The sequence below is a fragment of the Heterocephalus glaber genome, unplaced genomic scaffold, assembly GCF_053883595.1.
Source record: "Heterocephalus glaber isolate CG9 unplaced genomic scaffold, H.glaber_assembly_v1.0 deba00001509, whole genome shotgun sequence".
NCBI classification, from domain to species: Eukaryota; Metazoa; Chordata; class Mammalia; order Rodentia; family Bathyergidae; genus Heterocephalus; species Heterocephalus glaber.
Window position 1 is genome coordinate 10,382,923 of NW_028258325.1, and position 15,483 is coordinate 10,398,405.

Here is a 15,483-nt window from a genome sequence, read left to right on the forward strand (position 1 = left end):
GGGTTAGAAATAGTGTAGGTAAGGTCCTAGCACCACTTCTGCTACACTGAAGGTGCTTTTAACAGGCGAACAGAAGCTGCAGCTAGAAAGCTCCTGGGATTCCTGAGCACCCAGAGACAGCGGATGGCTCTCAGCCTCAGCTGCTGTGCACCTCCAGCAGAGGAGTCCAGTCCGGACTGCTTGGGCACCCACCCCAGGGCTCGGCAGGAAAGCAGAGAGCCACACGTCCCGCAGCCCATGGCTGACTCCACACAGCTGACCTTGTTCTGTGCCTGTCTGGCACAGTCACCGATGTCAGCTTCCAGACACAGAATCGCATCTGTGTTTCTGTTTAGTCTCTTGGCCAGAGTTTATCTGCCCCAAGGACCTTTCACCCATGATTTACCGCCTTGTTGCTTTCATCTTCCAGGAAGTTTTTGTTGAGTGTCATCTCGGTGAAAGGTAGAGAGAGATGACAGAAGGATTGTGCCCCTCTCCCTCCAGAACAGTCACTAGCATTGCAGTCACTGGCACCAACCCAACAGTTGCCATGAAAAGGGCATCTATGGAGTGCACCCCAGCACATCCATCCTCTCATCTACCCACAGGGAGGTATTAAGGACCCCGTTTTGCAGATGAGGAAAGAGACTTAGAGAGGTGAAATAACCTGGCCCAGAGTAGACTGGAGCCAGGATTTGCACCCAGCTCCATCTAACCTGAGATGGAGAAGTCCCAAGCTCTCCGGGCCGATAGCAGCCCTTCCAACTCAGGCTGGGACTCTGTGGGAGGGGCCAGGGAGACCTGGGGGTGGGTAAAATGCCTCCCACCGGCAGTTGAAGGGGGAGGGAAGGACTGGCAGGAGCAAATGAGGGTGAGGGGCTGCCAGGTCAGCAAGGCAGGGAGCAAGCGGGCGGCACAGGCAGGGCCAGAACATGGCTTTTCCTCCTTTGAGGAAATCAATGTGAAGAAGCCATGCAGCGGCATCGCCCATTTGGCAGAATTGCTAGACTATTCCAAACTCCTTAAAAGGGCAGAGCTCGCCAAGGCCCATGAGCGATGACGGGGCAGAGTTTGGAAGCCATCACCCAGTTTCGGGACCTTCTTTTCCTCTGAGTCCTAATCGAGTTCTGTAATCATTAGCAGTTTGGGCCTAAGCCTCTTCAAGCTGGCAGAACAAAAGCGACCACTGAGGCCAAGGCGAAGGGGCCGGAAGAAGGTGACGGCCCAAAACCTGTCTGATGGAGACATAAAGCTGCTGGTGAACATCTGCCGGGCTTACGACATTCCAGTGAGGAAACCCGCAGCAAGGTGAGGGCCCAGGTGCTCACTCCTGTGCCTACCAGAGCTTTGTCCACTGGGGCCAGGAGTTCTTGCTGAAGCCGAGGCTCCATTGTTTGCAAGTAACAGTCACTGCAGACTAAGGGACTGGGACATCTCATGGAACTCAAGGACAAGAGGTAGAGCTGTTGACACAGTGGACGGCAGGGACCTGATTCCTTTTTCTCATGAGATGGAAGTGGTCCTACAGCCAGGGCACTGCCAGCTGAGCATCACACCCTCAGGAGAGAGGCTGAGGTGCTAACTGGGCTTAGGTGTTGGTGCCCGGTCCTGTCCCCTACAGCCAGAAAGGTGGGGTCAAAGCAGCAGGCCCCAGCTGGGCGGACACACAGAGTCTCTGCCCTGCAGGCGGTGGAGCCCTCACTGTAGGTGAGAAGGAAAGCAGAGTTTACTGTGCATTCGCACAGTGCCGTGCTAGGCACCTGCATGCACTACTTCACGTAACTCTTACTACTACTATTGCTCTCTCCGCTTCACAGAGGAAAAAATGGAAGTGAGCAGAGTGACTTAGTCGAGGTTGTTCAGCACTGCCTGTTTCACAGAAGAGTGCTGGGCCAGCCTTTGGCATTTTCTTTCCTCTCTAGGTTCTTCTCCTTTATTTCTCCATCCCTCCATTCTCTCATCCAGTTATGTTGTCCTGTTTTTCTTTTCTAGTTCTTCACCAATTACAGAATGTCTGTTGGTGCCAACCATTCTCAGGGCTTGGTTCTTATCAGGGTCCACTTAGGCCCTGGAATGGACCATTGGTTTCCAGGGCCTATTCCCCAACTGTTCCACCCTGAGTGCCTCAAAGCTCAACTCCAGAGTGAAAAGCTATTTGGTTGTTGTTGTTTGTTTTTAAGGAACATAGAGGTGTTTATTTGTTTGTTGGTCTCTATATATATTCTCAAGTGTTAAATCACTCATTCAGGTAATTCAAGAAAGCATCCTTGATCCTGCGTGCTACATGTTTCAGTGTAGCTGCATCAGAACAGCTCGGACATCAACTTTTCCATTAAACTCACCCAAATCTTCAGCCTCTACCCTTGTGCTCAACCAGATAGGATTTCCATCTCCGTCTCCATGCTCGGATAGCCATGCCCACCTAGTCTAACGTGTTACCTCACTTGGAGATTGCTATATCTGCCTTCAGTTCAGTCTGAGCTGACGTGTTGCCCTATTTGCCTCTGCAGCCCAAGGCCAACATAGGTCCTGAAATCAGCACATACTTATATTTGTTTGTTCCATAATATAATTGATGGTTTTCCAAAGAAAAATGGGTTTTCTCTGGCAGGTGTTGTGTTGAATGTTCCATTTGTATTGTCTCACAGTTTGTCCGAAACCCTACCTGTGGAAAGGTAACCACCTGGTAGAAAGAGACACTTTGTACTTTGATCAGGAATGAATGCAGTACAGCTGTGCACAAGTAGGAAGTTAGAATCCTGGGGGAGAGGTATCTGGATGAGGCTCTCTGGAAGTGGCCTTCATTTGCTCCTGTGTGAATGGCAGATCAAAAGGGAGAAGGTAGCCAGGTGGGGTGGCGCACACCTGTGATTTCAGTGCTGGGGGGGGCAGGCTGAGGCAGGAGGATCACTTCAAGTTTGAGGCCAGCCTGGGCTACATAGTTCAAAAACTACATAGTGAAGACTCTGTCTCAAAAAACCCCACTCCCTGGTGCGGGGGAAGGAAGGAAGGAAGGAAGAGGAGGGAGAAAGAGGTAAGACCTAGTGATCTCAACTCAACTCGAGCTGGGGGTTCCCAACCTCCTCTTCCCAGTAAGGCTGCAAAGGCCCAGAGAGAGCTCCTGGCCTGCCCTGTAGCCCAGTGTCACCGGATGGAGTCAGGGCAGGTGCCCAGGCTTCCACTACCTAGTAGGGACTCAGCTCTCATTCACGGGGAAAGGCAGGTCCCACACAGATGCCCAGTGCGAGGGAAGGAGAAGGAGGCCTTTTGTTCTGTTCTCAGCAGACATGCAGGCCCAGGAATAGCAGTTGGGGAAGGAAGGCTCGCATAATCACTAGGCGATACGAAAAGCTTCGGAGACGCCACAAGCTTAGGAAGAACAGCTTTCCCCACAGCTACTAGGGCCATACATTTTGAAGAAAACAGCTTCTCAGTAGATAATCAAATACGCCTTGTCACTTATTTCTTTTGTACACTTTCCCTCCCAGCAAATTCCAGCAGCCATCGAGGTCTTCGAGGACTTTCAGTGAGAAGCATGCTGCTTCCCCGAGTGCACACAGCCCTAACCAAAGCCCCGACAACCCTCTTGGCCAGGTGAGAGCCTGGATGCTCCCAATGTCCTCTGATGTTTTTAAGAATCACCCATCACCTTCATGAGCAGTTTTTCTGCTTCATTTTTTAAAAAATACACTGATAAGCACAGGCTACCTCTGCTAAGAACAAAATAATTCCACTAACCAGGATTTGTCCTCTCTTGTAAGGTTTTAGTCCGTCCTTTTGTAGAAGTCTCTTTTCAACGAACCATTTGCCACACAACCACAGCTGAAGGACCAAACCCCAGCTGGAATGAAGAGCTTGAATTTCCATTCAGGTAAACACAGTTTTCTTTATAGAACTGTAGGATGTCTTGAGTAGTGTGAGGAAAATAGGGCCAGTGAGAGATGGCTGAGGGGAGAGGTGTAGAGGTGGACGACTGGTGAGTTGGAACAAGAACCAGGTGCCCCGACAACAAGTCTGATGCTGTGTCTCTCTCTCGGCCACAGATGACTCTGTAAAACTGGAACAGTGTCCGGTGTTTGAAACTGGGGGCCATGGTCGGACACTCTTATGTTCCCTCAGGCTCTGGATTTTTTGTTGTTTTGGTTTTTTTGTTTGTTTGTTTGTTTGGGGTTTGGGGGGAGGGTACCAGGGATCGAACTCAGGACCTCACGCTTGCCATGCAGGCACGATGCCACTGAGCTCCAGCCCAGCCCCCCTAAATGACATTTTTGTCTTCGCCAAAAATAAACAAGCATTCCACAACAGTGACCCAAGAATTTCAGATATTTTAAAGATTTTTATTATTTTAGTCCTTAAAGTGACCTTATCTAACCTTCTGCTTTTCTGGACAAGAAACAAATACCCGTAAAGGGCAGGTGATGTACTGAAAGCCCACAGTAGCTTAGAGACGAGCAGGGTTAGAGGGGACCAGAGAGCACTGTTACACAAAACACAAGAGAGAAGAATGAGGCCACTTAAGGGAAATGCTCCATATCCACAGTGCCTGGCCTGGCAGGAAAAGCCCTCCCCCCCCATGAGAAAGTGAGTGGAGGGGAGGGAGCATTCAACCAGCAAACAGCAGTAGGAGATTTACTACTGGGAGCCGTCTTGCTGGGCAAGTCTGTGACTAACCCCAGCGTCGGCGAGAGACCTGTGCCCATGCTGTTGCCTGTAAAGCTCACTGTGGGCTGGGGGAGGAAAGTGGAGACTCAGCAGAACAAGCCCGCCGAGGAGCTGGCTCTGCAGTCTCCAGTGCAGCATTCTCTCCATCCGAGTGTAGATATTACCTTCTTCCTGCCCCAGGAAAGTCCTGGAAATGAAAGCACTGCCTTTATTAGCCAGGCATGGTGGCACACACCTGTAATCCCAGCACTTAGGAGGCTGAGGCAGGATTGCCGTGAGTTCAAGGCAAGGCTGGACTACACAGTGAGTTTAAGGCCAACCTCAGCTATACGGTGAGACCCTGTCTCAAAAGAAAAGAAACAAACAGAAACAAGAAGGATGGAAGAGGGTGTCTTTCATCCACCACCCCCCCTCCACTGCTACTTGGGTATTTTTCAGATGTTGACATACGCATCTCATTATTTCTGTTTTTCCTGTTCTCATGGCCCCTGGCCTGTGTTATTTTACAGGGCCCCTAACGGGGATTATAGCTCAGCCAATTTACAGTCGGTGAAAGATGATGTGTTCATTAATATTTTTGACGAAGTGCTATGCGATGTCTTAGAGGTGAGTTCTCAGTTTCAAGGAGGACGTCTGAACTCTATCATGTCCTCTGTCCCAGGAGAAATCTCCAACACAGTTCCCACCTCTCTAACGCTATAAGTGCTTGACACTTGACACGGTTAAGTAGGGAAACAGTGTGGGGAGAACTGGCTTTCTTATTTTCAGGCAGGTATTTGCTCTGTGCCAGGAATTGTACTGGATGTTTTTTATATATTGTTTTATTTATCTCTTAAATGTCCTATGAGATACATTGTGAAAGCTGCAGTTGATTGATGAGAAAACTGAAGTTCAAAGAAAGCGAAAGACACCTAGGGTCACAAAGCTCTTAAGTGTCTGAAGGGGAATTCAGCTAGGTCCTTCTTACCTACGTCTGCATGGTTTTAGCCAAAACCCTGCTGCTTTCTTGGTGAAAAGTTAATTAAATGCAGTTCTGCAGTTCTTAAATAATTTTTACCTCCTCCAAACGTTTCCTTTAGGATGATCGGGAAAGAGGAAGTGGAATCCACACTCGGATTGAGAGGCACTGGTTAGGATGTGTGAAGATTCCATTTAGCACTATATATTTCCAAGGAAGGGTAAGTACCTGAAGTCAGAATTCCTTGGGAATAGGGAACACCTCTGTCCATTTGCCCTGTCAACACTGAGAGAACTTGGGTCCAAAGCCATTGGAATGAAAACAGTCATTGCACTGATCTGCCATGATAGTTGTATGACTTATTAAACATTAATAAAGTAACCATTAGAGTTAATGGTTAATGCATGGCTGTTCAAGTGTGAAAATATTTTAAACATTTAAACAGAAGCGAAGGAGGTGGGACAAAGTACAAACTTGTCAAAATGATGAAAGTGGAATGGATAGATGACTGAACGTAATCGGCACAAAACCATCAAGACAGGCAATGGCCCATTGAATCCAGTGTGTTCTGTTAATACTTCTTCATTGCACACTATTTAAAACATGAAAAAGTATTAGCACAGACGTGCTGCACAAAGATACTCTTCTTCAGAGTTAATGATTTTGCTTAAGGGGATTCATTAGGTTGACAGCTCTGGAATGGCAGCAGCTCTGATCTGGGACAGTTAAGGATTCCGAAATCTCTCTAATGTCCCAGTGTTAAATCCATGGCAACCGGAGACTCTGAGCCACTGTAATGACTGCACAGAGCGAATGCTCCCTGGGCCACAGGGTCTCCAGCAAAACCAAGAGCAAAACTCCAGTCTGGGAGGCTTGAGTTGGGGTAGCTGGAATCTCAAGGATCAGCTGGAATTGCAATCCTTCCTGCACAGAGGGGACAGTGTGGTGTCACACTCACCAAAAGAAGTTACACTTCCATCTTTGAATAGACTTTAAAAGAACAAACTTTAAAGAGCATTTCATTTACAAGCCAAATGCCTATAATATTTGGCATTACTGAAGGTCACGTTTGGAAGGGTACTCAGAAGTCGTTATTCCAAACTCCCTGCTGAATGAAGCTCCTATTTCCTGCCTGGCGATGCTCAGCTCTGCTTACTTCCCCAAGAAATCACTACCTATGAGCAGGTTGTTCTCCCTTGAATGGCTCTGTCATAAGGTTTTTCCTTGAAAGGTGCCACTATCTATGTACTTCCTGTAATTCCCACTCTTAGGTCCTGCTTCAGTTCCCTGGAGCTACATGTAACAAGGAGAATGTTGATCCCATAGTAATAATAATTTTGGGTGAAAAATGTTACCTCCCCATACTAGGTTCCTTATGTGTCACCTCAGTTAAGCCTCACAACACAGTTGGTTTTATTATCCCCATTTTACAAAGAGACAGAACATAGAGAGGTTACATGACTTACTCAAATCACAGGGGCTTACAGCACAGTTGGGATTCAACTTTTACCAACTCCTAACAAGACTGGTTAAAGGAGAAAGCAGTATTCAGCGTTTTTGTTTAGATGCTTCAATGTTCCTTTGGAGAATAACTTCATTACATTTATTGTCTAAGAGTTTTGTCTGATTCCAAAGCCCATGCTCTTAAAGGTATGACAGGGAGCATGTGGCAATGTCTGTGACATCTTCGGTTGGTAAAATCCAGTCGGGTTTGCTACTGGCACCCTACAATGCACAGCACAGCCTCTAGTGCCAAGGGTGACCTGGCCCCAAATAGCAGCCGTGGCAGGCTAAGAATCCCTGTCTCAAGTCCTTACACTTCAGATTCTTGAAGGTAGTGCATATTGTCTTCTATCTCACTGGCCTACTTTACAGAATAAATGTGCTGTTATTTAAGCTGTGACTTTTTGACCATTTCTCCTCTGTACCCTATCACTAGATTGGGTATAGGGCTTTGGTGCACTCCATTGATGTAAGGAGACAAATACATGATGGCTTCCATAATTCGTTTCTAGACAACATATCCACTGAAATGTTAAGTTCTTTCTTTAGTTCTACTGAGACACAAAAGCCACTAAAGGCTGTAATAAAAATTGGATGCTTTGCAAATCAGTGCATTTAAAATTCCAACCCTGAGTAGTTCTGACATTACAAAGTAAAAAGTTCTGCCTTTTTGAACTCTATGTAAGTTCCTTCTGCATAAGTGGCTTGTCATTCATTCAGCTCACATTCACTGAGCATCTATTGTGCATTCGAAACACTGCTGTGTATCAGAGAAAGATGATATAAAAGGAGGAAAAATATTTGCTGAGAGCAGTTACTAGAATATGGCAAATATGCACACAACTATAACGTTGAACATAATGTCTTAATCTAACAAATGAAAGAAACAAACTCTGTGGTAGAGTGGTAGATATAACAAAGAAATTCATGATACAGACATTTGACCCAAGCCTTAAAAAATAATTAAAATTCTGTAAGGTAAAGATGGGAAGCTCGGCATTGCAGGAAAGGGGAATGCCAGCTAGCCAGTATTTATAGAGCACTTACCACAAGCCAGCCACTGTTGTTAGTGTTTTGTATCTCTTCATTCATTCATAATCACAACAGCCCTACACAGTAAGTACTATGATTGTCTCCTTTTTATAAATGAGACATTAAATTTAAAAATGAGGAAGCTGAGGCACTTGGAGTTTAAATCAGTATATGAACCCAAGCAACTTGCATAGCCAGTACACCCTTGGCTAAACACAAAACAGAAGGCAGGGAAATATAGCACCCTTTCTAGTGAGAGCTTGGGAGATGAAGCTAGAAAGATGGGGTGGGCTTTGAATGTCAGCATGCTAGCTTCTATTTAATTCACTAGACAACGAGGAGTTGACATTTGCTTTTGAACTTCTGTCGGAAAAACCACCAGAATGCTTACCAAATCATACTTTCTTCACAGATTGATGGAACATTTAAAATAGATACTCCCCCAGTTCTCCTGGGCTACAGTAAGGAGCGAAACATGCTTATTGAGCGAGGCTTTGATTCTGTCCGAAGCTTAAGTGAAGGTTCCTATATTACGCTGTTTATCACCATTGAGCCACAGCTGGTTCCAGGAGAGTCCATCCAAGAGAAGGTAATTTTGCTTGTGCACAGTTTGGAAACCAAGGCAAATGCTGGTGAAACCTGACAAGTGTCAGCCAGGCCAAGCTATTGTAAACTTTGCACTGAACGAAGGTTCTCTTGCTTCAAGTTCCATTTGTTATTCTTTCAGTTTGGACTGAATGATAGTGAAAGAACAGATGTGTGGGTTTGGGCTTTCACTGAGCCAATAGTTAGGTCAATTAGTAACCTAAACTTTTGGGCAAAGCAAGACAAATATAAACATGTTCTGCTTTGAGAAGAATTTACTCAGTGTGAAAATGAAAAATGACAAATTAGAAAATCAGATTCCTCTTTTAAAACTTACTAGCAACCATGTTGGAATGGATTTCCACGTCTGACCTCACATATCTGGCTGTGCCATGCACTGAATCAATTCGTAGCATCAGAAGGCCAGATGACCTTCATGGGTCACCAAAATTCATTTCATTAGATGAATCGGTATATGCATACGTTCTCTTTTAAATAACTCTAGAATGAAGAATTTCTATAACTTCCACTTGGTAGCAGCTGTTCCCCAACCTTCATCATTGGGAAACAGACTTTCTAATGTGAAGTATTCATGCAGCCTTTACGCATGCTGCCCTTGTTGGATCTGGCAAAAAATTATTGTGACCTCTTATTGAGATTAATGTGGATTAATGTAGTGATCACCATCACCAGCGTGCTTTGAGTCCTTACTCCTCAGCACTGTCAGACTTGGGGATATGTTCTCTTCTTGGACACTCACAGATGTCTTGGGCAATGAGTCTAAGTAAGACTGCATTTATTGAGTGTCACACAGGCAGTACACGGCAGAGGTGACGCTTGAACACGCTGTACACCCAGCACACATTAGTGATCATCCTGTATGTGACAGGTATTTTTTTAAGGGACTGGTGGTATAATAGCCTGGAACAGCAGGTGGAAATTCCACGAGGTGTATATTCACAATACTGCACCCAGTAACTGCCATGCCATGTGGCACAATCTCTTGTCCTCTTTAGTTTTCCACTGTTATTAAGATTCAGATGGGAACCAAAAAAAAAAAAAGAAAATGAATGCACTTTCATTTCTTTTCCAGTATTCCACTTTGGTTCACAGAGAAAAATACTATGTTTATATCCCATTTGGAAGGTGTTTGCAGTATATAAAGATTATTGGAAAATAAATGTACTGAAATTCAAATTACTCTTATATGCTAGGCTCTGTCACTAAAGCTGTGGTTCTCAAAAAATCATTAGAATGTGTGCATCTCAATATTTTCAGAAAGGGACTATATATTTTGAGTGTTGTCTTATGTGTAAATTCAAGAGAAAGCCTACAAGCATGTTCACACAGAAAAATGCTCCCAGACAAAAGATGATTTTGTTATTTCTGTGAATGCTAAACAGAAGAAAAGGCAGTCAGCCATTCGTCCTCTGGAGGAGTTTCCAGAACATGCAAAAGCAGTCTTCGGCTGACAGAAAGGCTGAACGCCCGAGTCCTTGTTGCTGTAGGTTTCCTTTGGAGAAGCACCCAGGCCTGGAGCGGGGTCCCAAGCCCTGCAGCCCTCCTCCCTACAGCTGTGAACTAGGCAGTCAACTGCTGCCTTTGGTGGCATGTCACTGCCCCATTGTGGCTGCAGGAAGCATTTCTCTAAGACCTCTAAACAGGGCTTATTTTTGTTTTTGTTTGTTAGGGAACTCAGTTGATTGATAGGAAACTGATAATCTAAACAACTGGTAGCAGAAACTACCACCCTGTGATTCACCTGCAGACCATTCAGGAAAGCAAAGCTCTTACCCTAAAACAGTAGTGTATTAGTCAGCTTCCCTATTACTGAGACTCAGAACCTGACATACATAACTTAAAGGAGGAAAGGTTTATTTTGCTCATGGTTTCAGGAGAGTCAGTGCATGGTTGGCTGGCTCCAAGGCAGGAACGTGATGATGGTGGAAGGGTGTGGTGGACCCCAGTGCACAGTTCATGGCGGCTGGGGAGCAGAGCAGGAAAACAGCAGCAGAGAGGAAGGAGCCAGGGACCAGGTGCAGACCCCCAAGTTAGGCCTCCATGGTGCACCCAGACACCCAGAAGTGTGCTTTCACAAGTCCCCTAGAAGGCCCCCAAGTCAGTCAAGTTGATAATTAGGCTTAATTGTCACAAATGGTGACCACAACCTAGAATATTTTCACCAACAGAAACTTCCAGGATTAGCACATTAGTGGTCCCTCTTCCTCCATCCCATGTGGAATCATTCTATATGATTTTTAAAAGGTTTTTACTAATGGAAAAGTTTTAAAAATCATGAGCAACTCCTGAACACTTGTTTTTTGTTTTGTTTTGTTCTGTTTTGGTACAGGGGATCAAACTTGGGACCTTGCGAACACTTGTTTTAACATCTACTTTACACTGTCTTGGATGGAAACAAGTTTTTTACAATAGATCTTTTTATCTTGATAAAAGTCTTCCTCTCATTTCTTCTATTTCTTTTCTTCTTGCTTGCCTGTGATAGATGAGTGACATGCTTAAGAAGGTACCGGTATTTTGTTTTATAATTCACTATTAGGCTCCCAAGTAGCTGCTTTTGTCCACCGTCCCCAGGGGACAGGGGCTGGGTCCAGACGTGTGAGTGATTCCTTGGCAGTGAACTGTAGATGTCCGCAGTCGGGTTGGGGTATAGCTCAGAGGCAGAGCATGTGCTTAGCATGCTTAAGGCCCTGGGTTCAATCCTCAGCACTGCTCCCCTCCAAAAAAAAAAAATTCCTCTGGCCTGCTTCATTTGTCAGAAAGGTCTCAGTTGGCATTAAGTCTAGGAAGTCATCGATCTGAATGTCACCTCCCCCTTGGGAGCAACCTTCACTCCTTCCAAATCCAGGAAGCCTATGAGCTGCTTAAGAGAATGTGGCTCTGACAATTTTTTAGTAGGTTGGGGCTGTCAAGGTGCAGCTATTCAAAAGCAGGATATACCCTTTCAGTGTTCTGTAAATGTTTATGTTAACCTAGGGGTCAAATAATCAAGCCAATTAAGAATTTTCCAAATTTCCCCTTGAATCAAACTGTGAACTTGTCAGTTCCACCTGAACTGTTTGCATAATAAACCATCCAAATTCTTTTATTATGTAGCTTTTCCATAGCACTTCTTAAATCACCAGCATAGCATACAACTCCTTAAATTCCTGTTTCACTCCTTGAAGTGGCATCTGGGTGGCCTAAACAAGTTTCAGTGACTATTAATGTTTATCAAGTGCTTGCCGTGGGCATGCTCGGCTGAGAAAGAATCCATCCACACACAGGCCCTGGCCTCAGAACATCCTGGCATAGAGTTAGGATACACAACAGAACATGCAAGTGCATGCAGCAGCAAAAGGCCTCTCATCTTTCAACTTGGAGGGCCAACAGTCAGCGCAGACTCAGAATCTTTGCTATTCTTCCTGGACAGCGTCTCTAGCTGCCTCTCTTAGATGTCCCCATAGCACCCTGTGCTTATCCCCATAGAACCGCTGGTCAGGTATTTTAAGTACCTAAGTGCTTAGCAATGTTGCCCTCTCAAGTAGAAGTTCCTTGAGGGGATTTCTTTTCTTTTTATTTTTTTGAAGGGATTGTTTCATACTCAGTTTATTCCACATCCCTGGAATCTTTTAGAGCCTCTGCAGACATTTCTCAAATACAGTAAGTCCCTGACTTAAGAACATGCCAGTGGGCCCAGGATTTAGCTCAGTGGTTCTGTTGCCTGCCTCACAAGCACAAGGACCCGAGTTCGATCCCTGGTACCAAAAAAAAAGAAAAAAAAAACAGGACATGCCAGTTGTGAACTTTCATAGGTACACTGTATAAGACTCACTTTGTCAGACTCAGGAACAAATCTGACTTACAAGCGTTCTCCCAGAACAGAACCCTTCCTAAGTCAGGAACTTACTGTATTTGATGAATGGGTGTAAAGGATCAGGGTTGAATTCACATCATCTTTGTTTCCTAATTTTCCATCTTCTTAAAGCTACAATTGTTTCCTGCTTGACAATTCTACCCTAGGAATCTGACACAGACATCTCACATTTGAGATGATGGATTTCGGAGCCCTTCTCCCCCTTAAAACCAACATGGAGATAGTCACATAAAGGTCTGTCACTGGGGCTCATCAGTCAGAGTCACTATGCATAGCTTAATTTTCATAGCTTGTTGTATTAATCCAGTAGTTTCCCAATGGCTGCTTGTCTGTTCACTGCTTTCTTTTAATCCCATGGAATCCACTTTATGTGTTTAATGAATCAGTCTAATTTGTACATTATAAATACAATTAAAGTTACAGGGACATGAAGACAGGATGGTTGTATAAAGAATCACTTAATCATACTTCTTAAACCACACTTTTAATTCATGTGGAATCTGAACATGTTTTACTTTGTCTCCTGTAATCATATACACTCCATGAAGTGTTTCTTTTTGAAGTTTGATTCTCAGGAAGATGAGAAATTGCTTCAAGCAACAGAGAAGTTTCAAGTTGAGTGTGCCTTAAAGTTCCCGAGTCGTCAGTGCCTTACGACAGTAATTGACATAAGTGGAAAAACAGTTTTCATTACACGATATCTCAAACCTTTAAACCCTCCTCAGGAGCTCCTGAACGCCTACCCCAGTAACCCACAGGCCACTGCAGTAAGTATTTTATAGCCAATCAGTGCTGTTGCTAGAAATGTTTTGATCAATACTTTGCCATTTTATCATATTCCATGTATATCAGTCAGTGTTTACTAGAGAACCACATATGTAACACAAGATATATAAATATATAAAAATTTATAAGATTGGCTTACAATGGCCACCCAAGAGTGAGATGTGGAAGAGGGTAAAGGGTATGTCTGCACACTGCACACTGGAGACCAAAGGATCCGTTCGAAGGTCTGGAGCTCACTGCAGTGTCTCATGAGAGTCCTTATCAGGAGGCCAATGGGTCTGTGATGGAGGCTGAAGGTTCTGCGCCGGAAGCTGAAGAGCCTGTGCTGGAAGCCAGGAGATGACGTCAAAGGTGAAGGCGAAGACTGGAGCTCCTCCGAAGCAGATTTGTCCTTGTTATTCCCCTTTATACCATCCAGGCGACAAGCCGCCCTAGGCTGGGTCTTCATACCCTGTGTAGGTGTGGAACCGCTGAGCCAATTCAGTTGAGTTTCTCTTACTCAAGCTGACACAATCGGTCATCGCATAGGATATTAACTGTACCAAGACCATTAGTGAGGAAAGTGTACTGATCAGCTTTCCTGTGGCCGGGATCAAACACCTGACACCCACACCTTCACAGAAGAAATGGTTAGTTCAGCGCATGGTTTCAGTGCCAGGTCTTCAGTTAGCTCTAGAACAGGAACATCATGGCAGAGGGCTGGGCTGAGGGGAGCTGCTTACCTCATGGCAGCTGGAAGCAGAGCAGGAGACCAGTGCCAGAGAGGAAGTGGCCAGGGACCCGATATAGTCCCCAAGGCCTCGCCTCCAGGTCCCACCCGGACACCCCCAGAAATGTGCTTCTAATCCCAAGGTGGAGCTCAAGCCAATCAAGCTAACAATCCAAATGAACTGTCACATAACATAATGACTGAGACCTGTTTACTGCCACAGGGTTGCTTTCTATAGAAAAGCCTGAATGTACCAGAGATGACGACAATCTATAGTTCATTCTTTCAGTGAATAACAGTTGAATGCTTACTCTGTCCCTGGCATTCCATTAGGTATTTAAAAATTAACATATGGGAGATACTCTGCACTTTCAAAATGTCTTATATAAACATGTTTTTGTTATGTGTTCTCAATAACTCCTGTTAGGATTGGATCAGAATTCATGGACTTTGTACTATATCAATTTTTTTTTTTGGTACTGGGGATCGAACTCGGGTCCTTGTGCTTGCACAGCAGGTGGTGAAACCACTTGAGCTAAATCCCCGGCCCAGTACTATATCAAAATAACTACTTGGCCAAGCATGGTGGTGCACACCTGTAATCTCAGCACTCGGGAGGCTGAGACAGGAGGATCACTGTGAGTTTGAGGCCAGCCTGGGATACATAGTGAGTTCAAGGACAGTTTCAACTACATAGTGAGATCCTGTCTCAAAACAAAACAAACAAACAGAAAAATAACTATTTGGTATATACTTAATGCTATAAGCATCACTGAATTCAAATTAATCAAAATTTATTTTAACAATTAGTATTAGTATTTTCAGCATTGAGACCATCACCCCAGTGTACATCCCTACTGGACCATTAAATAAACTCATACCATTCACTGCCTTCAGAACCAGAAGCCATGTTAGGGTCGCTATTTTTAACCCGTAAGTGTTTTAGAGGGGCTCTTACCGCTAATGTCATTAATGTAGTGACTGAGAAATAGGATGATAATATTTTTAAAACCCCTGTGTTCTATATTTTAGTTCTTTAAACTGCTTTTTATAGAAAGCCATAAAGGTGTCTATGCTCCCTACATTATAGATGTACAGAAAACTTTGTCCAGTAGAGAGAGCACTTAAAAGTAATAAAATATTTTTAAAATCATGGCTAAAACAGAAGTAAAGTGAAGGGGAAAAAGAAACAAAAAAGAAGCAAAAAAGCAAGATTCGGCAAGGATGGGGAGGCCACACTGTTTGCCCTCAGGCCGGCTGATGATCCTGCTGACAGGGCTGAGTTCAGGGCAGAGGGGCAGGGTGCCGGCTGGGGCAGGCTGGGCACAGAGGGGCTCTGGAAGGGTGACGTCATCAGTGAGTAGATGAGGAATTCCTTTGCTCTGTAGAAGGAAT

General features: G+C 44.8%; 1 protein-coding gene across 8 annotated transcripts in view; it reads left to right on the top strand.

The window, feature by feature from the left end:
- The window catches only part of Cc2d2a (coiled-coil and C2 domain containing 2A), a 109,004-nt gene that overhangs the window by 79,253 nt on the left and 14,268 nt on the right, over window positions 1-15,483 (top strand). For 3 of the 8 annotated variants that reach the window (XM_021260260.2, XM_021260263.2, XM_087187383.1), the window contains 8 exons: window positions 1,120-1,287; window positions 3,468-3,573; window positions 3,741-3,850; window positions 5,151-5,247; window positions 5,721-5,819; window positions 8,547-8,723; window positions 11,223-11,243; window positions 13,157-13,360. In XM_021260260.2, the coding sequence (XP_021115919.2) occupies window positions 1,120-1,287; window positions 3,468-3,573; window positions 3,741-3,850; window positions 5,151-5,247; window positions 5,721-5,819; window positions 8,547-8,723; window positions 11,223-11,243; window positions 13,157-13,360 (982 nt within the window). Of the gene's footprint in view, window positions 1-1,119; window positions 1,288-3,467; window positions 3,574-3,740; window positions 3,851-5,150; window positions 5,248-5,720; window positions 5,820-8,546; window positions 8,724-11,069; window positions 11,248-13,156; window positions 13,361-15,483 lie in introns of those variants that run through there. The other 5 variants (XM_021260262.2, XM_087187384.1, XM_021260261.2 and 2 more) reach the window with 4 other exon arrangements.